General features: G+C 33.1%; 1 protein-coding gene across 4 annotated transcripts in view; it reads right to left on the reverse strand.

Annotated features, from left to right (window-relative positions):
- Positions 1-22,941, reverse strand: part of LOC108756487 (pleckstrin homology domain-containing family G member 5-like) — a 155,838-nt gene that overhangs the window by 4,248 nt on the left and 128,649 nt on the right. For 3 of the 4 annotated variants that reach the window (XM_018500350.1, XM_018500347.1, XM_018500346.1), the window contains 9 exons: positions 16,496-16,632; positions 8,867-8,943; positions 3,908-4,169; positions 2,987-3,132; positions 2,473-2,784; positions 1,915-2,064; positions 1,390-1,656; positions 885-1,100; positions 284-501 (listed from right to left, as the gene is read on the reverse strand). In XM_018500350.1, the coding sequence (XP_018355852.1) occupies positions 284-501; positions 885-1,100; positions 1,390-1,656; positions 1,915-2,064; positions 2,473-2,784; positions 2,987-3,132; positions 3,908-4,169; positions 8,867-8,943; positions 16,496-16,632 (1,785 nt within the window). The remainder of the gene's footprint in view (positions 1-283; positions 502-884; positions 1,101-1,389; positions 1,657-1,914; positions 2,065-2,472; positions 2,785-2,986; positions 3,133-3,907; positions 4,170-8,866; positions 8,944-16,495; positions 16,633-22,941) is intronic. The other variant, XM_018500348.1, reaches the window with a different exon arrangement.

Consider the following 22,941-nt stretch of genomic DNA (forward strand, 5'->3'; position numbering starts at 1 on the left):
TATAACTGTTATAATTTGCCACTCAAATAATATATATAACTTTTACATACAACATGTGCCATTGCATAGTTATATTATTGAATTTGTCATTATGTGGTCATCACAAGTTAATGAGATACCTGAAATGTACTATTTCACCCAATGAGCTTCACTCATGATATCATCATAGATGAAGCCCATTGGATTAAATAAGAAATTATAACTATCAGTTATATAACTTATATCAATGGTACTGTTAGCTGATGTTTACTGAAATATTCTTTTTCCTTGTTACGACACATACCTGTGACTGTGAGCAAGACTGCTGCCGTGAGAAGCTCTGCTACTGCCACGTGGAGTTCTTGGAAAGGTATTGTCATACTCTTCTACTTCGAAATCGCCATCGCCTAACGTGCTCGGTTGCCTGCTGACAGACGCTAGATTCATAACGGGCTCACCGAGCGACGGAACTTTCATCGATGCGAATTGTTGTTGAGCTTGTTTCAAGGAGTCCATCCATGACTGGAAAAAATAATCAAAACAAATTTTCGCTTAGTAAGTTTGAAGATTTTATGATTTCAAGGAACTTTAATCTATTAATTAAATTAAGGCATTATTCATTTATCAATTAAACTAAGATCTATTAATTATTATTAAGGTTTTACCGATATCGGTCAACTATATCAATTATGTAAATTTTTTTCAATTAAACTACGCTTCGCTGCAGTTTAACTGATTTTGTAACATTGCATGTATTGTATGATTAAAAGAGAGATGGAGAATTTAGCTGTTAATTAAGTGATTGATGAAAGCAAGCATTGGCGAACTACGGAATGGAATCTAAATTGGAACGGTGAATCAGTCATGTCCGTGAAATTTGTCGCAGTAGCTGTTTGCTGAGTTACCTTAGCTAGTTTCGGGTCACCGGCGCTGAGAATTAAAGCGGCAGAAACTGTCCCGTACTCGTTAAGATAAACCAATCCAAGACTAGATGGCTCCTTGACCTCGTGTATTCGTATGCGGTCGACGACGTATGGCTGCCTAATGATCTTCAACATTTTCTTCGTCGACGGTTTGCAGATTAGCAGCATGTCGGTCAACAAAAGTACGTGCACTTCCATCTAAAAGGGGATAATTAACGGACTGTCTCTACAAATAGTTTTTCCTTGTTAAATGGTCTGACCGATTCTCTGTTTGCTTTTTAGATGTAGAAACGAAGATTCGATAAAATTTATAGGAATTATTTTTGCAAAATATAAATTGCAGTGAAATTATTTTTGATCGTTTCAAAGAGCATGATAAAAAATTACGCACATTTTTCCTTCGACCATATATTATTTCTGCGTGTAGTTTAAGATACAAAAGCAGTTTCTGATCGATTAAATAAGTTAATATTCCATATTGATCTACCTTGCTGGTGGCAGCGTCTCTTAACTTCAAGTCTCCTTCTCGAAGAAGAGTCCTCAAGCTATCCTTTGGGCAGCCGGGCATCGGCACTGTAGTAATATCGAGATTGCTGTACAACTTTATCAATTTCTCCACTTCCTCATCGAGCCCTTTGGTTTCCACGACGTCATAGCATTCCAAACGCGAGGCTGCGTGGTCCAGTTGTGCAGCCTCCTCGTTTCTCCTCAGCGCAGCATTCACGGATACCACAAAACCGTCCACGGATTTAATCTGGACACAAAACGAACCCGATAAAACGTAAACAACCCTCTTTGCGCGTCCCTCCCTCTCTCTCTTTCTCTTTGTATTTTTATTTACGAATAATTTTGAAGCAAGAGTAAACCAAGTTCGTAATTTATGAGATTCACTATAGCTTTCATCTACAGAGAAGTGTGGCTTATCACGAACGCGCTACCTTCCTGCTTCGCATTCCTTCCTGTCATGTACTACTAACCCAGAAATTGAGAAAAAGTAAAGCATAAATTTTACCATGTGTATCAATTCTGTGCGTTGATCCTCGTTCTCTGTATTCTTATAGACGGCTTTGAGCAGAAGCGAATATCTAGTGAGCCTCTGCATCGGCATAACCAGTATATCCATAAGTTTCAGTCGGTTGCAGTCCTTTTGCGTTTCGCACCACTATAATAATGATAGAGATATCTTTACTAGTTTCTAATATATTTTACATTTTATTGCTTTTCTACTTAATTTTCTTTTTATATCTATTTCTTTTATAAGAACAGTAACTATTACAAATATTAAATAATGTCTTCTCACATATTAATTTATAAAAACATTAAAGAATTTTAGCACTTTAGATATTTTTTCGTTTAAAGTTATTTTAAACAAATCCGCAGAAATTCTTTTTTTTTTTTTGTTATTTTAGATGAGAAAATTCCTTTAAGATAACCTAATTATTTTTCTAAAATAATTAACTGCATCATAGATAATTTCAAAATTAATTAACTGAGATTAATAGTAAGATCCATAGCTGACTCCGTCAAAGTAAGTCAACGGAAGCGAGCAAGAGTAACAGCGTGTACATACCACCAAATATGCTGTGAAAAGCTGATTATCGTTTAACCGATCCTTGCAATACTGCTGACACTTGCTTTGTTCGGTACAGTATCTCGTGTAAGGCGCGAACGTCTGCTCGAAAGTTTCAAAACCCAGTAGAAGATGGCCGGGATCGAGCGGTTGCCCGCTCGACCGCGACGCATTCACCATCGCGAGTAGATACTCGGTCCAAAAGTAGCGATTAGCGGCGTAGATATCAGGTATATTGCTAAAGAGTTTCAGCCTGTCGACCTCGATCAAAATATTCGAGGCTTGCAGGCTACAGAGACACGCCATGAAGAGCTACGATATAAAAAACGACGATCATCACTTTCAAGAAATATTGAAAATTCTAATCTCTTAATGAAATATCTCATCCCGAGCTCGTTCTAATTTCAACATGTTTGATATATCAAGTAATCTTATCATCTTGACGAGATTAATCAGTTTCACGAGTCTGCTATCGCGAATTAAAACATGGGAGATATGTCGATACTTTACTTACATTCGTCACAACCTTTAACGTCTTAATGTAGGCTACTTCGGTTTCAGCCAGTTCCCAGAGTGCAGTCTGCTGCTGAGTGTGTTTTTCAGAAAGCATCTGTGAATTCTCAACGATGTCGCGCCAGTCTCCCTCTAAATTGTAAAGAGCTGAAAGAATATCACGGTAATATCTACATTGCAACAATGTCTGCGACTGCAGCAAACTGGGTAATTTATTAGAGATAATGATTGCTTTCCTTTTAGAAGACGCAATCGACACAAGTGTCATTTTATCTTTGTTATTCATTGAATAGCTAAGAAAAATAAGACGACGTTTGGATCGGCTGTGTCTTCTAAAAGGAAAGAAGCCAATATAAATAAGAATTTTTCTGAGGACCGTAAAAAAAATGAGAAAAAGATTCTTTAAATCACATTTTTCTGCAGAAAATTACGTACTGAACTATTTTGTTTAAGATAAGAACGTGTCGTTATCAGTTTTCGATTTTCAATGCTATAGCAGCGACATTATTAGTAATTCAAATTACAATATTATCAGGGTTATTATATAATACCACCCCAGAATTAATCTCGCCCTGATTCAGACTCAATGGCGGTATCGCACTCGAAGAATGTCTCTTCGAGAAATGAAAAGAGCATGACGTAAGAATGAGTAACGCGACTACTCTTAGTAGAGTAATCGTTAAAGGGATCTTCAAACTTTGCTGATTCCGTTTGCATGTAACAAGATGGGGCCGACGAGAGAAAAGGATTTAAATGTACTTCCACGAAATAAAGATGTTTTTTTCAGAGAAGAGCGCGTGCCTTGCGTTAATTTGATTTTGAATCATCGAGAATCCTCAGGATTTCAAATCTCTTATTTTAAAGAACACTCGAAAGAGAAAAAGAAAAGTGAAATTAAAGGGCAAAAGTAGGAATCTCCTACCTTCTTCGTTGATCGTCACGTCGCATTGCAAATGAACGTTCGCGGGTTTCGGTACGCCATGTTTGTTGTACTCGTCTAGCTGGGCGGTTAATAAGTCCATCTTGATACCCTTAGTGTTGGTGAAGAACCCGCTCCATCGCTGTTTACTAGCTTTGAGTCCGGCAGAACTTCGACCGGAAGAAACCGTTGTACCAACCTCGGAGTCAACATTCGTATCCTCGGTGGAAACGCTGAAGAAACGACCGCTTCGACTCCGATAATTCTATTGAGGAATAAAAAGCTCATTTTTAATTACCTATAAGATTTAGGATCAAAAAGTCTGATGTATAGAAAAAGCAAATTAAAGAAAAAATTTATTCTTTTTTACAATATTTATGTTCATTTTGTTTATTTAATAGAGATGTAACACATTTCAAAATTAACACTTTCTCTTTCTCTTTCTCTCTCTTTTTCAGGAAAGTATTTTTTAAATTCTGAATTGGGACATTTTTTAAGCAATTTTTTAAAGAAAATTGATATAACTAATAGAAATTTTTCTAGAACTATTTTAATATTAACAACATTTCTTCAGTGTATTTAACTAAACAAATATCTCTTTCCTATAAACAATCATTGCGAAATTGATTAGAGTAGAAATTCTCTAATCAGAGTTCGGCCGAAATTTTTTGTCAGAACTATGCACTGAAAAAGGATATATTTTATCTCATTCTACAATAGTGTGAGAGAAAAAAATATGTACTATCTCGTTCTGATTAACACGATTTAATAAAAGATATCAGACCAATCATAGATTGCTATTTCATAGTCCGAGAGAATCTTTAAATCAGAGAATCAATCAAGCGAACTTTTACATTACTTTTGCTCTTTAGAGGTAAATTCTGAGAATTATATTGTTTTTCCAACCAAAATATGCCTTTAGAGTTGATTTCCGCGTATTATCTCAAGAATATGTTTATTTTTGAATTGTCTTATTTTCTTTTATTAAATAAGTGACTTATTATAATATATCAAATATTTTCAAATATTTTTGTTAAACATTTGCGGTAAAAAGACAGCATTCTGTTCTGTCATGAAATTATCAGGATACATTATTAAGACCTTTAACGGAAACTCGCTCGCTTCGTCAAGTGATTATACCGCGGTCGTACATCAAGTTGAAGGCTTCTCAGAGCGAAGGCAACATTCTAGAAATTGCTCGTTGAGTTATCGCGCTGTGTAATCCGCTATCGAGTGTGTGATGTGTTGGTACTCGCCATGAATAATGTATCGCGCCCAACACCGGGCCCGACCCGTTAAGAGAACCCTTTCCAGCATTTTATTAACGTTATCCCTTCGCCGTACACCGTCACTGCCAACGTCGCGACAAATCGTTCTCGTTATGCTTGCATGCATTACACGCGTTACACACGAGCGAATGCGAAATATTTTCACTCACGCGTTATTTCTCGACACGACGTGTCGATCAATTTTAAACTTACCATCTTAGTCATCTCTTTTATTCCCTACGAATCGCGCAAAAAGCTGTATTATTCATAGAATAATTGTCCAATTTATTAAATCAATTCCATTATCTAGTTTAGATGTCTAGATTAGATGTTTTTCTCTTATAACGAAGAATGGCTATAAAACAACTGGTACTTTCATATTATTTTTTTTTTTACTTCTTAAATATTAAACGAGCAATAAACAACTTCAATCATACACGGAAAAGACAATTTTGCTGAAGTATCTAAAATTTTAGTTAGCAGGTTTGAAAATAATTTTATTGAACTATCAAAATAATTATGTAAGACGTTCAACCATGATGAGCAATGTTGCAGACAATTTGTTTCATTCTAGCAATCATCTTGAGCGTCTTACATTATCTTGATAGTTTAATAAAATTAGGGTCTGTATTTAGCCAAATTTTTAGATACCCCAGCAAAAAAGCGGTCTTTACATTTATTATAATAATATATGTATATATAAGTGCGATACCACACACTGTAAACTAGCAAATTTACTGCATCGCAATAGAAGCCTCTCCATCCTGGCGTAAATGCAACATGATGTGTAAGCGTTAATGTAGTGTAATCGACGTTTCGCCTGCTTGTTTCACGTGACGCGAAATGCAGGCAGATTTCATCTCCGGAGGTGCACTGTAATAACGATGATAACGGATCTTTATTGCAGTCTACCGTGTCTTTAATGTGTACGCCGTTCGTCACACTGAAAATACAATGGCGCGCGGCGATCTGTAAACCGCACCGATCAACGTCGATTACGTAAGCTGCGAAAAAGACTAAAAATCAAGCGTAAACAAAAATAAAATAAAATTAATGAAATGCGCAGTGTTTCAGAATTGCTCTTTTTTTTTCTCATTGTTCTAAAATGGTATTTTGCAGAATTTAATTTAATTAAAAAAAAGTTTAATTAAATTTTTGTTAATCTTACACACGCATACACTTCGATATTTACTTAAAATAAAATCGAAAAAGCTGTGAATTAGCGAAACAGCGATGAAATTTAAATTTGATCGTACACGTAATCGTCCGTGACGGAAAACGCATCGAGAACAGACGATCGAAGGTGTGTCGGGTCAAGTTCGCATTTATTCTACTGACGCTCGCAGCCGGCTATGTCTTTGGTACTTGTCGAGGATTGAAATTTGTTAGCTTCATTTGTACCTGGATCGTGCCACGTTTGAACCGGCACAAACACGCGACAGATTACACACATTGCTGACCGAGCGGATTAATCCGGCTGCATCCGGTACAGATGCGGCAGCTGTGTCACGTTTGCAGTTGCGCGAATCAAGCCGGAACGCTCGCGTAATTGTCACTCGGACAATTGCGGGGCGTTCGGCGAAGACAATGGTAACCGCGACGCTAGGAATCGGATGCACTTGGGATAGTAGTGCTAGGAACAATATCGAACAAGTTGTATAGGAAAATTTAATCAAAATAGTATTGAGTAGTATTGTACATTGAGCGATTAGATTTATATTGGGAGCTTTCTATTTAATGCAGACCCAGCCCAAGGAATTTTTTAATATCAGAACGATAATTTGTAGTTACCAAATTTGACTGTTTATTGACTTTAAGCAACAAAATAAAGTCATTTTGATTTTTTATTGACTTTTATGTGTTCCTTGGGAAGTCGATACAAGCATCTATCTTTTTTGCCATTCAGAGAGTAACAAAGTTGGAACGACACTTGTGTTGACTTGTGTCATTAAATAAAAAGCATCCAGAAAAACGTTCAGTTATGTGATGTCCATGTAGCACTTCTTTTAACCTTTAAGTCTAATTTACAGCTCTTTGTTTACTGTTTTTTATTTTTTACGACTTTTTACTTCTTGCCTTTTTGCTTTTATTCAGTTTCTTCGTTTTCTCTGAAATAAAAGTTGACAAACTTCACTTGAAATAAAAGTTGACGAACTTCGGAAGAGACACATAAAAAGAAATACGATTGTCGATAAAACGGTCGTAAATAAATAAAGTCGTGGTAGAAAGCAAGAAACAAAGAATTGTAGATTGGGTTTTAGGCTATTAGGACAAGAAAGCCACACTATAGTGAAGTATTATATATTGAAGCAGAAAATATAATAAAGTAATAAATTATAACAAATCCTACTACAGAAAAAACTAAAAGATTTTAACTCATAGTACACTCGACAATTTTTTGGACTTTTACTATACACGATGAGTCGATCGTGTCCCAAGTTAAGTTTCATTATTTTAACAAATATATAAAAATGATTAAGTAATTTTTACATATACTTTACATCTTTAGAAAAGTTTATTATAAGATTGTGTATTAAAAAAAATTATATATATGTAGATAAATGTTGTAACTAATTATTTTATATTCCTAGTTAATAAAAGAAATATGCAGGATATGACTTAATAGTGTGGACTAAGGATTAAAAATAGACTCTATCTCATTGTTAAATCGAAACATATATAACGCACGGATAATATAAATTAACACACTGAAAAAAATGATGTTGTTTCAACAATATTATTTTAATTGAAAATAATCTTGTTGATTTAACAACAGTATTAATGAAACAAATAAAATTTTATTAAAACAAGAGCATAAGTATTTATTTCATTAACGGTGTTATTAAATTGACGAATTTATATTCAATTAAGATAATGCCGTTGATATCTCATTTTTTCAGACTAATTATATTTAAATTATAATTGATTGTGTTCTTTATTAGTTTGATTTTCGTAAAAGTTCCTGGTCCACTAGGAAATTTCCCGCGGGAAAGTCTGGTTTACGGTATCGACAGCGTTAAACCGATGATGCGCCGTCGCATCTTGCTCGGTGCGGCTTTGTTTTTGCCCGGCGAATCGTTTTACGATTTGTCTTTGTCAGCTTGGCCGTATTGTTACCGCCCTACCAGCAGGTCAAGGCTCGTAAAAGGACTATAAGCATATATTGTTCACAGAGATGCTAAAATGTTCGCTTCATCTCGCGGGAGAGCAAAAAAGCATGCTTCGAAAAAAAGCATCGATGGGGCACAAAGATGCTCGTATTTGACGAATGATGATATGTCGAGGCTGATACATGTCGATATCTTTTGCGAAGCACCTCGATACATCGTTTTTCTGGGTTAATGCAAAATCGCAATATCTACGCAAGTTAAATTCTTCTTTAATTCTAAAATCCATGTCACACGCTATATATTGGAAACTTGAAGATTAGAGAATTCAACTACATAATTAGAACACACATACGCCCAAAACGGATTAAAATTAAGTATCTGATTGGTTGAATTCTAATCTCTAAATTCTAATTTGCAATCCCAGTCTCCAATGCGTAGTATGACATGGACTTAGGAGATCGTATCGCGACAAAGTCGAATTAATTAAAGATTTATTATATTTGTGGGAGATGCGCTCTATTTAATTTAATTTTGTTGTCGCAGAGTTTAGTAGAGAATTACTTGAAAGGAAGTGAACTACTTACCCCACTGGCTTTCCGTAACAGCACGTTCTGATTTCCTCTTTGGCTGGGCGTTCGAGAATTCAATCTTTCGTCTTTAACTGAAACGAGAAAGCGAGAGTTGCGGTTATTATGAATTTCTGTTAGATATTTTCATCTGACGTCCTGTCAATGATTTTCTAATAATTTCAAGGAAAGCAATTTCTACCTAATAATAATTCCTATTAGTCGTAAATTAATATCGAAAATTTAAAACGCAGTAACACACATTCTATAATTAAAAAACTTTAATTTAGCAAAAACACTCTGCAAATAGGTCGCGATATAAAATATGCAAAAGGATGCCAATCTTTTTTGTTGACGTTGCAAATGTTATTTTCACCGTGCATTGAATGAATTCGCTCTATATTTAAACGCCCGCAAGGCACATGGAACGCTGCATTGAACTGCAGCGAGGTTTGCAGATCGAACGGAGTTCGTGTTATCGACGCGCGTAACATTTCTGTAATGCGTGAAAAAGTCGCGGGAACCATTTAAATCGTACGTGCCTGGAGCGGCCTAATTTTGCATTTTGAGAGCTCTTTCATAGCAATAGTCTGCAGCTCACGCTCGCGTCAGAACTTTGCCTTTTCTGCGCGTAAAAGGATCAAAGGATCAAACGCATTACAAGGGTCGCTGTATCAGCATTAATTCTACCATTATCCGGGGATAAATGAATCACTTGTCCATTGAATTAAAATTTCATCATCGTCTTATAAAAATAAAAATGTAAACGGCAGAGCATGTGCAATTATTTAAAAGTAGACTATGGAAATCATTTTTGAAGCTCATTTCTGTTTATATTGTATAACATATGTAGAAGTTTGAAATTTCGAGTTATTTTATCATATAGAATTATCATTTTCCTACACAATTTGCGCGTTTATTTACACACAAGTAGATTATCATAAATGAAATCATTATACGCTTAAGCTGGAAATTTAGTTACGCTATATAGAAAGCAATTTTAGAATATAACTCCCACATACGCATTCGCAATATACTATAGGTACAGCGCTTTAATTGCGGTCTGTTACATGTAACGTTCGCAATCGCCTTGTTACGGATTTAGTTTCGAATTTTAATCACCCGGAGTTGTGCATCATCACTATATTACCTCTAGGACGCTCGTCGTACCAACATCTGGACTCTCACAGTGACCCGTTTGTTCCGGTTGCAGTTCCTCGGACATACGGAACTTTCTGTAGTTGGTTCCGGTTTAATTTAATTGCGATGCAACAACTACTCATTCGGTCCGGAAGACTGAACGAAAAAATATGAGAAAATCGCCGTGTGTATTATTCTGATCTGACTTGATTCCGTCCGTTTATACGCAGACGAAAGTTTTCCTTGTAGAGCTTTATTTCCTAACTACGGAAGGAAATGATAATCCTCATATTTCTGACTTGGGATTACCACGTCCCGATAATTCTTTCTGAAGTTAATGAATTTCTTACGGATATTTTGTTACAACAGCATTGCTACATTTTTTTGTTACGGCAGCTTTCTCATAGCTCTCTTTTTGCGATATTGATTATGATTTATATCTAGTGTTGCATTGCGCCATTCTTGCAACTATATTTTAAACCTTATTAAAATGTTGTTCTAGTCTCTATATAATTTATATAATTATTTATTTATTTTATTCATATATAATGTGTGTGTGTATATTTGTGTGTGTAAGATTCATATCTATATGCATATGATTCATATCAATATAATTCGACGATTGTATATTATTCGTATTTGAGTATTTAAAATTTTATGTGTTTCGTATAATATGAAAAATATTTAAAAAATCAAAAAAATACACACATAATATATATTAAAACATTCACAAACAAAATACATGACACATACAATTATAAATAAAATTCTGTCTTGAGATCTCTGACGCGAATTATAGAGTTTCTAAAACGCGAATTTTAGGATAAGCAGCATGCAAGTAGTAACGACTACTGTCTGGCTACTGTCAGTCATTACTACTGTCATTATTACAGAGAGATCGAAGAATGTGCCTTATCTGTGCGAGATCTATAGTACTAATATTACGTCGAGAAATTGCTTTGATAATATATGATATATCTATATTTTATACAACATTTATATATCAACAATTTATCACATACTCCCTTGAAATTTTTTAAACACGTTTAGAGAATGATAGCAATAAATACTACAGCATCGTGCCTGCCGTGACAATTTTATGAAGAACAGCTGTTACATTCGTGCGTAACTTTTCTTTCCTCCGGGGAAACGTATCTCCTTTTCTCGTTCTGACTCATTAATTTTGCGCCACATGACAACGTGTGGCTTACTTTTTCGCTCTTGAATAATATCGCATACTCTCCTCCATCGCCAATCGTCCTGGCGCACGGTTACAAAAGAAACCCGGCGACTTTCAGCTGCAGAGAATATTATTGGCGATCTGTCGATCGTGAGTGTATCCTGATTCCGTTCTATCCGAGCCCGACGGCGAGGAAATTGAACATTTTTCCGACACGGTCGTTGCGTACCGTCGTCGTATCGGAATTACGCTCGCTTGCATTTATATGCGTATATATTTCGATCCAAAACCGATTTCTGTCGCGCGCGAATATTTAATGCAGCATATTCGTATCGAACTTGTGAGATTGCACTGTTATTTCCGAAAGCTACAATATTCTTAAAGAAAGAAGAAAGCACCATTATATACTCGTTTCAGAAAGAAGATTGCGAACTCTTCGAACATACAGTATTTCGAAAAAAAATAAAAAGATTTTAATGATTTCATTTCCTAAAATCAATACTTATTATCGAGATTTGAATAGGTCTATGTTATCTCTACGCAATGTTCTACGTGATTTCCCTCCATTTCAACGACTTGTATATGGCAAAGGTCTACATATATCGATTAAATATAAAGCACTTGCTCATAGCAAACATGACGCATTGTTAAAACAGAAGAGAAGTTTCCGAGATTGTTCGTCTTTATATTTGAAGTGATAATAAATGTTCCACTACATTTCCCATAACGTTTGTTTAGAAAGTATGCTTTTAAATAGAGAAACTAATCTGCGTTAATAGGTTTATACCACACACTTATAGCAAACTGCAATAAATCGTATCTCCACTATTGTTTGAATCTTAATAAATTAAATTTAAATTTTCTCAATAAATCTAATAAATTAGTTTTGGAAAATATGTTTATTTTTTTGTTTTTTATTTTAATAAGTTCTATATGACCTAAAAGTCCGTAAGCCTTTCTCTGAAACACTTTATGTAAGAATATGATAGAGTCAAGGTGATACAATTTCGAACATAGTATAATTCTACATGAAAGAAAATTTGAATTCAATTTTCAAGGTTCAAGTTTGACAACCTTCTCATTGTGAGAAGGATACTGAAAAGTATCCCAAACAGGAAAAAGTTAAACTTGGATTTTTGAAAATTGGATTCAATTCTTATTTCGTTCAAATTGTACCACGTTTGAAATTGTATCTGAAATAACGCCCACTAATCATATAATGGTATTTCTAATAAAAACTGAGTCGAAAAATTCTTTTGCAATTTTTCCAATACTTTTGTTTAGTCACCCAATGAGCAAAATGTCTAAAATTAACATACAAGACAGTTTTAAGATATCTTTAAGAAACATTTTCAAGATATTTCACAAAGAACAATGAAAGATATCTTAAAATTGTCTTATATAATACATCGATTTTATTCGTTTATTCGGCGATCTTTTGAAATTAATATCTCGTTAACTATTGTGAAAATTGCAAAATGATAGAGAACTTTTTGACTCAGTTTTTTTATTAGGAATAGCACTGTATGATTAGTGGGAGTTATTTGAGATTTACCTTATGATACAATAATAATAACAAGATAGTAATTGAAATTCTATAACTCGTGTGCCTAGAACTTTTTACATTTCTGAAATTGATCTAATTTCAACGTCAAGTCATTGAGAAGCTTGTTGGAGATATAAACATCAGTCGTTTTAAATTTCCGGCGCGACATACAATCATGTAGAAAACACAATGCTATTTCAGGGGGAGTCATTGTACACGTTATTCGAATCCATGCGGAGGCTTTTCATCGGATGCACGATCGTTCTCTCGAAATCACTCGACGGAATGTGTGACCTCTCCGCATTGTACGTGCACTCCTCTCTCAGGTTCAAATTCATCGGGGAAATCATGATGGAAACGAAATAGCGGCGTTAAGTAACTGAGAAAATTTTCCGTAAGAGCGTCGAGTTTAGCCTTTCTATTGCCCGTCCCACTTTTCTTGCCTTTTTTCGCCCTGATAAGATTATGCAGACGTCCGCGAGCACATTTTGCCCGTCTTTCTTTTTACTCCTTCTCCATGTGAAAATTCTCTTTCGCTCGAAAAATACAACGACGAAATTTATCGCCTTAATAAATTATTGCATTAAGCTGCATTGTTTGCATGTACATACAGTTGTGTTGCACTTCAAATATCCTACAGACACGGAAAAATGAGGCTAGAGGCATGAAGCCAGCAAGACACTGTCGGCTCTGGGCTTGCGATTTATTTATATGTATTATATGTTCGAATGGATAAAAATGTGTTTAAACTCCCTGTGAAGTGCGGACACATTTTCTGCTCTATCTTTTCCCTTTATATTTTCCCTTTTACGGAATAGCTGCTATTTAACATGCAATAGTACATAAAACGATTAAAAGATAAGTTAACACTATTAGAAGGAACTAAACGTTGTTAACAAGGATGGTAATTACAAGTTGCAATTAAAAAATAAATAATTATAACAGTAAATGTATTTCGTGTAAGTTGAAAATAGTTCAACCGTCTGCAATGTTAAATTCATGTCAAATTATATCCAATTTAGATTATTTTTAATCATTTTTTAGATTGTCGTTTACATCGTTAATTTAACTGACAACTGAAACAATGGAGTTAATAATTTATAATAAGTTGGAGCTTTTACGTTATGGACGGTGGTTCAACAAGACAGAGCAAGTTAGAAGGTTTTAATTACAAATTAATAAGATTGTTGAGGAAACTGCGCTATTATTAAAATGTTCATAGTTGTTAAGCAGTTATAATATCACAAAGTTTGATAAACGTCTGACAGTTTTATACCAATAAGTGGGCAATTTAATAAATCAGTGATTTTTTAAAAAAGATCATGTTAAAAATAAATCAAATTTTGAAAAAAAAAAAGTTAAAAAAGTCACTGACTTATCAAATTGCCCTCGTAGTTATCACGTATCGTATTTGACTAATTATGTGATAAAGACCGAAATATTTGTTTATTACCCCTCTTTTTATACCAAGTAGTTGTGATTTTAATTGAGTCTTATATTAATTTTAGTTTAAATAATTTAAAACAAGAAAATATACAGGATTATATTTTAATTAAATTTAATTTATTATTTACTAAGTACACACGTTAACGTAGACGTAGTTTACTTTGAAACTAACCACAGAAATGGATTAATTTACATTTTGACACACATGGAAATTAAAAATAAATGTTATTTTTAACTTAAAAGATTGGATTATCATTGCTCCTTTGATATTTAACAGTGTTAAGTGCAATTTTCGATCAGACGTGCAATTAAGAATTTATTTGGAGTTATTAGAATTGCCTGTACAAAATTAAATTGTAGAAGTATGCATTTTTTATTAGAGAAAAAGTACGCTCCTTTAAAGTACTTAAGAAAATACACGCAAAGAAAGAAAAGAATTTTATCAGTCTGCTTCATCTGCCAAGCTTCCATTATCCGTCTGACCAGACTGCAAAGGAGATGAATTTAATTATTCGTTCGTTCTTCATTATCTATTAATGATTCCTCGAAACCCTTGCCTGTCGTCACCGGATATCTTCGTAGCCTCAAGTCGCCGGAAGACAATTAAATTAATCAGGGGAAACAAGGGAATGGTTTGTGCATGATCTGTCATGATTCAACAAAGGCGTTGAATTATTTCACGCGTCTAATCGATTAACTTTTGCGTCTAAGCCAATTACATATAGCCTAATTAAGTAAACCTAACTGTGTAATAATAAGCATTGTATATTTACAGTATCTTAAAAGTGTACAAGGAAATTTACAGAGTTTTAACTTGTCACAGAGGATATCTTATTTTTCCAAAATTTTAAAAAGAATTATGTTAAATAAAGATACAATGAAAAGAAATCTAATGAAATTCAAAAGAAAATTAAGTACTTTCTTAAAATATCATTGACGAAAAATGTCTTCAAGAAAGTTAAATCTAGAATCCGTTTTATAAATATCACAAACTCCATTTTATGACACGAACATCGATAATTTACGACAGCTGCCTATATTCTCTCGAAAATCCAGACTTTCTTCGACGCGTATGATCCATTCGCGATTTATGTCACTCAACTTCGTCCGGACTGTGTCTATGTGGTTGTAGATTAATCAAACCTCGGGAATTCGCTAGACCATCTCATTCGATGCAGAATAATTGATTGTGCTCAATATTCGCTAGCCGCAAATGAGCCGGAGTGTTCCAACGTACTATTAATAATTAATTAATTATAGTAGTCGAAACCAAGCATTGAGTGGTATGTTCAAAGGAACGTGTGAAAATTAATGTCAAACAATCTGGACGATAATTACCATTCGTCAAGTACTACGACATACAAGACTTAATTTCTGACCAATTTTTTCCATCGTAAAATTCGATTGCGATCAAGTTATTACTTTAAAAAACCCATGTACATATATTACGCGTATGATCGCTGTGAAGCTTTACAAGAAAAGAAATTTTTACTTTTTTAAAATGTTTATATATATATTGCTGGAAATTTTTACTGAAGTATCTAAAAATTTAATTAATTTATAAATTTAAAAATAAATTGATTGACAATTTTGTTTTGACCAAAATAATTATATTAGGACGCTTAAAACTTTTTGCAGCATTGTCAACGTTTAAGCGTTCTATCATTTTGATGTAATTATTTTGATAATCCAATAAAATTATTTTCAAATCTAATTAAATTTTTCGATGCTGTAGTTATAAAACTGTTCTTTCATGTACATTAATGTAAAATAAATAAGAATGAAAATTTCAATATTTATCATTGACTAGGTCTAATTAGATGGAATAAAATATGACGGCAAGGAAGCAAAAATAGAGAAATCAATCCAGCGCGCATACACCGTCTGATATAATTAAATCCTCGGACAGAATTTGCTTAAATCCGAATGTGAAACAATTAGAGTACCGAAACTTTTGCCGAAATTAAACCGAATACTCGTCTACATGTAAATTTCAACCGAAATCGAAACCAAAATTAAAAAATAGTAATCCTAAAAATAGTAAAGGCCATATGTATAGACATGCCTATACTTCTTCTTCATAAATATCATAATTTATTAAAATAATAATTAAATTTTAGCCGAAATTTTGGTTGTGTTTGACCAATTTTGGCCAAAAAATATAAGCTTCTTTTTCATAAACATCATAATTTAATTATTAAAACAATAATTACACATATTAAAATTAATATTTATCAAGAAGAGCTACATGGTTTTAGTCGAAAGTGACACGTAATGAGTTTTCAATTTTTTCTGTAAAAGTTTGGGTCGGATTTTAGAAATAATACAATCTCACCGATTACTCGTAGGTGTTTTCCACCGAGAGTGGAAGCGTCCGTTGTCAGCAGAGATAACGGCGTCGAGGAACTGTCCAGGACTTCGACGCGCGATAAATCGACACCGCGACGCTCGCAAGCTGGACTTAGCACATCCCTATAACACATAATATAGTGAATTAAATCATCTTCGTATCTTTCGACGATAGAAATACTTCACAATATTTTCGTAACAAAGTACAAGTTTTAATCTGCCATCTAAATTCCAAGACATTATAAAACGATAATCGAACTGCGTATCATAGACGTTATATAAAAACTCATGTTTGCGCTATATCAGTTAATTAAAAGTAGAAAATTGCACGAATATATTTCGAAAAATTGCCTTTCTGCTTAAACTGCTATACTCGTAATCACTGCAGCGATTGTGAAATAATTTATAAGCGACCACGACATCGTGAAACTCTCGTCGAGAAATACGAATTTTAATTCTCGTCGAATGTGAATTTTACTTCCCACTACAATCTGTTCATTCGCGTAATCTCTGAACTTTTGAGAATAAAAGTATATAATTCAATTTTAGGTGCTTTTCAGTCGGACTCTACGATGATTAAAGAAATCTCTTTTAAAAGACTTCGCGCAAAATCCGCAAAGGTATATTCTGTATTTTAAAAAAGTATTTCAACCTCAAGCGGAACGAGATGTAATAAATATATAATAAATATATACTTAATTCTTCCAGAAATAAAATCGATTACATAATATCGTGCACTTATTTTTAAAAAGGAATTATATATTCTGCCATATATCATGCAGAATTTGTGAATTTACATGAAAATAATTTCAAGAAGAGTATGTAATTAATTATATGATTAAAAAAAATATTTAAAAAAAGGTTAAAATATTATAAGATTTAAAGATGTTTAATCGGACAATTTAAAGTTATTTAATTACAATAGATTATTATACATTTATTTTATATTATATATTTATTTTATACTTATATTAAATAATTTTTTAAATATATGCAGAAAAATTGTAAATAATTTTTTCTTTTTTAGCACGCAAAGCTAATGTTACTCTTCTTGTTCAAGTAAACAATTATTATTCGTATCTTATTGTTTGTAGACATTTTTTCCAAAATTTAATCATGCAAGTGCTAGATTGATTTTAATTCATCTCATTACTTCCAAAAACATCAAACATGTTTTTATCTACAGAAATAACATTTCCGTCATTCCTTTTTCTTAAATCCATATTTTACTTTAAACTCCATTTTCTCTCTTTGAGCTCGCTTCTATTTGTTGCATTAATGAACGGCTTCCTTCTTTTAATATCATGCATTTGGTTTCCGGATGCACTTTCCAGTTCCTTAAATGATCCCAATTTTAGAAATAACTCTGCTGTTAGTTTCGCAGCACTTAGTCGACGGTTACTTTTAACTTTTCGTATCTATTCCGATAGTCAATAATCCCCCAGTTTGTTTCAATGAAATATTCTATGCGGCTTCCGCGTTTATTGTAACTTTTAATAATGTTCCATATACCGTACTTTCGTATTAAGCGAAAACAAATTACGAAAATGATAAACTTGGTTTTGACGCGACAGACGAATTATAACAATGTACATATATTAACCTCGATGCTTCCTACGGACAGAGTTAGGTAACCAGAGATGGCGACTAAGTTGTTGCCAAGTCGAGGGATCAGAAATTATTACGCGCACCCTCTGTCTTAAAGGCTAAAACTTGCCATCCTCGTTTTCCATTCATCTCATGCTGCAACCACGAGAACTTTACCAACTTATACGAAATTGTTGCCACATGCTTGTTGACGATATAAATCGTTCAAAATTTCACTCTTTTTGCCACGGGAGTTTGTAAATTCATTACGTAATTCCCAAAACAACCAGAAATTACATAATCAATCAGCAACAATGTGAACATTCAAAACAAATATCGACAAGCCGTCGATGTAATTTGATTTTCACAGAAATTATTTTTACGTCCGATTGCAAATCAAATAAACAATCGCGAATTGAAGATTCACGTGCGAGATTTGTTTATTAGAATTAATTGTATTCTCGAATTCTTTTTAACGTACATATTTGACAACTCTAACAAAATATTCATGATAGATATAATCATAATTTACCATTGTAAAAAAAAGCTATAAAATATTATCAAATATCGTAAATAATCCGTGCATGTTAATATGTACAAAATCACAAATGTATTTCGCGATATTTTGTTTAAGAGAATAATTGAAAGATGCGATGTTGTAATTTTACATTACTGATTGCTTTCCGGTAGTCTAAAGTTTATCCGTCTTTGTTTCCTGTATATCATTCAGTTTTTCTGGAGGTCTGTTTCAAAAAGAAAAGGAGTACTAATGAAATAATGGTGTAAGATGGAACAAAGAGCATCTTCCCTTGAAGAAGGCGTAACGCTAGACATTGACAGAGTGGAAATTTCGTTGGCAGAATTCGAACAAGAGGAATAAGAAACTAATTTATTCATCCAAGCTTTATACAAACCCTTTCATTATTCAGCTTTGCTTTCGTACATTTTACATTGCGTCCTTCGTTCTTTAACATTAATTATAAACTATAATATGTCAAATGAACTATAATTTATCAAAACGAAAGCTTTTCTTGGGCGGTTCCCGTTTCGAAAGTGCAACTTGGTAACCATTATCCTCGTCAAAATAATTGGCCTGATTTTCTAAAATAAATATATTTTATACAACGTTTTCACCTTTTCAAGCGTGAAATTCTAATTAATCGTTTAAGTTGTAGATTTTTGATTGAAGCAGTGAGATGTCAAATCAAAAACTGGAAAATGTATGTTACAATAGCGCCAGGGTCGAGCTAAAAATTCGTAGAATTAGAATTTCGAAGTGTGTCGATGCAAGTAAACCGATGACGCAATGTCATGAAATCGAAAGCGGTGCACGTGGCTCGTTCAAAGTACTTAAAAGTCGAATCGTCATTGCGTTTGGCGGTCCGCTTTCCCAATATTTTTTTTTATTTCACATTCTACAGGCTTTGCAGCTTTCGTTTCAGCCATATAGAGTGGCACTTGTACTCGAATACCATTTTTTTTCAAACTGTTTTAAGCTTTCTATGTTTTGAAATCAATACTTTGTTTTTAATGAAATGCAATATTAATTCGGAATTCTATGACGTCAAACTGCAAATAAATGAAGCTTGCCCTAAGTCTTTTAAGCTCAATTAATGTCTATCAATGTAACTTTTTATCGTCATCTCATAAGTTTGCAAAGTTAAAGAATCAATTCAAATTTTTAAAAAATAATAGGCAATGGAAATAACAATAATAACAATAATAATTTATATAAAACAGATATATATATATATATATATACAGATATATTTTAAATAATGATATAAAATCAGATTTACATCACTGTATAAATATAAATTATTATACTACATTAATTTAATTTAGCTGATTTTTCTTTTATTAAAAAGCAAGTAACGATGTTCATTCAATTGAGAGCAGCCATTATCCATAATTATTTCGAATACGCTTGTTTGTGTTATTACGTAATGTTCATTGAGCTTTAATCTCCGTAAAATACAATCTTCGTAAAATCGTTTTCGATCTTTACATATTTTTATATTCTCTCTTACAGTTACGACACATATCGTTTGAACAGGACAGTCCCTTAACGTTCCGTTCATGTTTATTGAACATATCCAGTCGCATTAAATCGCTATAAATTACTGACTGATGCGACAGCCACCTAGCTAGATGTAAATGTGTGTATGCATATATATGTGCACGTTAATATTCTAAATAGTGGTATGTCATTTCAAAGTGAGTGATTCAGCGATATTCGTCGTTAATATACATTCCCCGCATGAGATACTTCGAATGCGAAGAAGGAGAGAAAAATAGAAAAAAGAAGAGCTTCCACGTATTCCATGCCTTTTGAATACACCTGTCGCTTGATTTTTGAGACATCAAATAATTAATTAATGCGACATAAATAATTAACGCGCGTAATCAACTGAGAGATTTTAATCGAAATGAATTCAGCCTGAGAGAACAAACACAGAGTTGTCACAAAACAGGAAAATGTCAGAGAGATTGAAAACGATCAGGAAAATCAAAGAAGTCAAGAAAGTTTTCAAATTTTCTGGAAAATTAAAATTCTTGGCTTTAAAGAATTTAATGTAAGTACATTGTATATCTCTATATGCAATTTTGTATGCAAACTTAACAATTAAGCAGTGTCAGCAACATTAACAGTAATTTATACATTGCTGTGTTAAATTATTCTTTCAACAAAATATTTGATGGTTTCAAAATCGGGATGAAAAATTTCAAAATATTATTGAAAGTGTCAGAGAAAATTAAAATTTTGTCTGGAAATTAAAGAAAAGTTATGGAATTTTAAAAATTTGTGACAAGTTTGAAATAGAAATAAAGAAGAAAAATCATTATCTGATTTGTGAATTATTCCTTTTCATTCTAAGATATATTTCGTACTGAAAGGATGCCAAATCGAATTCTTTACAACCACGCGAATTGAATTCTTTTTCCTTTTGGACTTTCGCGAGAGACGATAACGCGGGTTTAATTGTAATGCAAGCCGTAGCTTCAGGGAATTATTATGAGCAACAAAAGAACGATCCGCCCAATCTGAGAAAGATCTCGTGTTGACGAACACTATGCTTTTCATGCAAACCGCGTATCGCATGGTCGCGATCCCAGGACTTGTAAAATCAAAATTTTTCCGACGATATGGAGAGACGCAACAAAAGCGCATGGGCTTTGTACAATTCTTGGCTCGCCGCGTAACAATGCTTGACAATTAAGAGTAATCCGGTTGAAAGCGTAAGCTCGCTTTCACGCGAGCCACAGCGACAGGTAGCATTGTCTTTCCATGAGACAACACTAATTTTTTTATACTACTTGTCGCGTTGGACAAATACATTAGTCGAGGCAATCAGGTGAATTTGATTAAACACAAGAATAGCGACGATAATGATCAAATTGTTTGTGAGTCTGTCAAATGACAAAAGTTGAGAAGATTGAAAAAAATTGAAAAGTCACGTTTTAATTTTCTGAAAGGAGATTTCTGCGTTCGTTACCCATCTAAAGTTTCTAAAAGTTTTTCTATAAATATCTTGCTTGTCATAACCGCTTGGACTATTAAGCTACTTGATTGCTGACCATTAAATGGCCATTCAAATGAGGCGAAGCTTTTCAAAAGTTTGGGACGTTTCTAAAACAGTGGCATAATTTAAAGTGCATCTCGTTCATCTTTAAGGAAATTCTCCGTCAGTAAATTTCGCCTATTAATTTATTGCTCACTCTAGAAAAATCGCAGAAAAGTTAAGAAGTGGCGCTTACAAAATTGCGAGACGGATTGTTACGTACGATTGGCGTATATATAATATTAAAATGATACCATTTCCTTATCCCGGAAAGAAATTTTTAATTAATATAATCGTGTCTCCCTCCTTTCTCATTTATGAAGAAATTTTTCGCGACTAAACGAGGGTATTCATGTATTCGTGTTGATTAAAACAAATAAAGGACAAGAGATCTCCTGGATAAATTGCATACAAAAATATCATCTAATTGTTAATAAATATCTATAATTATTCAATTTATTTTCCTTCTTTTAAATAACTTTTATCTTTAATAACAAATATTTTCTTGATGATAAACTTGAAATGTATTTATTACGAATTAAAAAAAAATCATTATTATGTACTCAATTAATTTTCTTTTGAAGAAATATTATAATATTTATCGAAGAATTTTATGTAATAACCAAATCAAATTTGTTTTAATTTAATAATGTCAATTAAATTTATTAGATTTCAAAATAAATATTTTGAATAAATCTGATCATGCTTGTAATAAACTTATAAAGATAGATTTGCGGATACATGAACTTGTAAAATATTTAAAACAAGTAATTATTACTTGCGTACAGTATATTAAAAAAACTTATTAAATCATATATATTTCTTTAAATAGTATTAAGTAAATATTTATTTATAGTAAATATTTACTCAATAAAAAAATGATATTTAACCCTTATGTGGCCAACCAAAAAATCTTGTACCGGGGCCAACCGAGGTACCCGGGTACCTCTATACAAATTTATGGCTAAAAACGTGCTGTAGCCTTAGTTATCTTTATCTATTTGATGGATATTGATTTATTTACAGTTGACGAATATATTCTAAGCTAAATATAATAGTATTATTGTATATAGTGACCTTTTGTTATCCTTAGTCAGATATAAAACGCTGGCAGCTATGCCGTTACCCTCTTTATTTCGAAGGCCAGGTGCATTGAACTAAAAAGGTAGGGAAGTAGAAGGATCTCTACATTCTTCTATACCTGAGTAATGTTCTAGAATATTTTTGAAACGAATGTATACCCAGTGTTCACAGATTTAGAACGAAACGTACGGAGGTGGGG

Source organism: Trachymyrmex septentrionalis, unplaced genomic scaffold, assembly GCF_001594115.1.
Source record: "Trachymyrmex septentrionalis isolate Tsep2-gDNA-1 unplaced genomic scaffold, Tsep1.0 scaffold127, whole genome shotgun sequence".
Lineage (NCBI taxonomy): Eukaryota > Metazoa > Arthropoda > Insecta > Hymenoptera > Formicidae > Trachymyrmex > Trachymyrmex septentrionalis.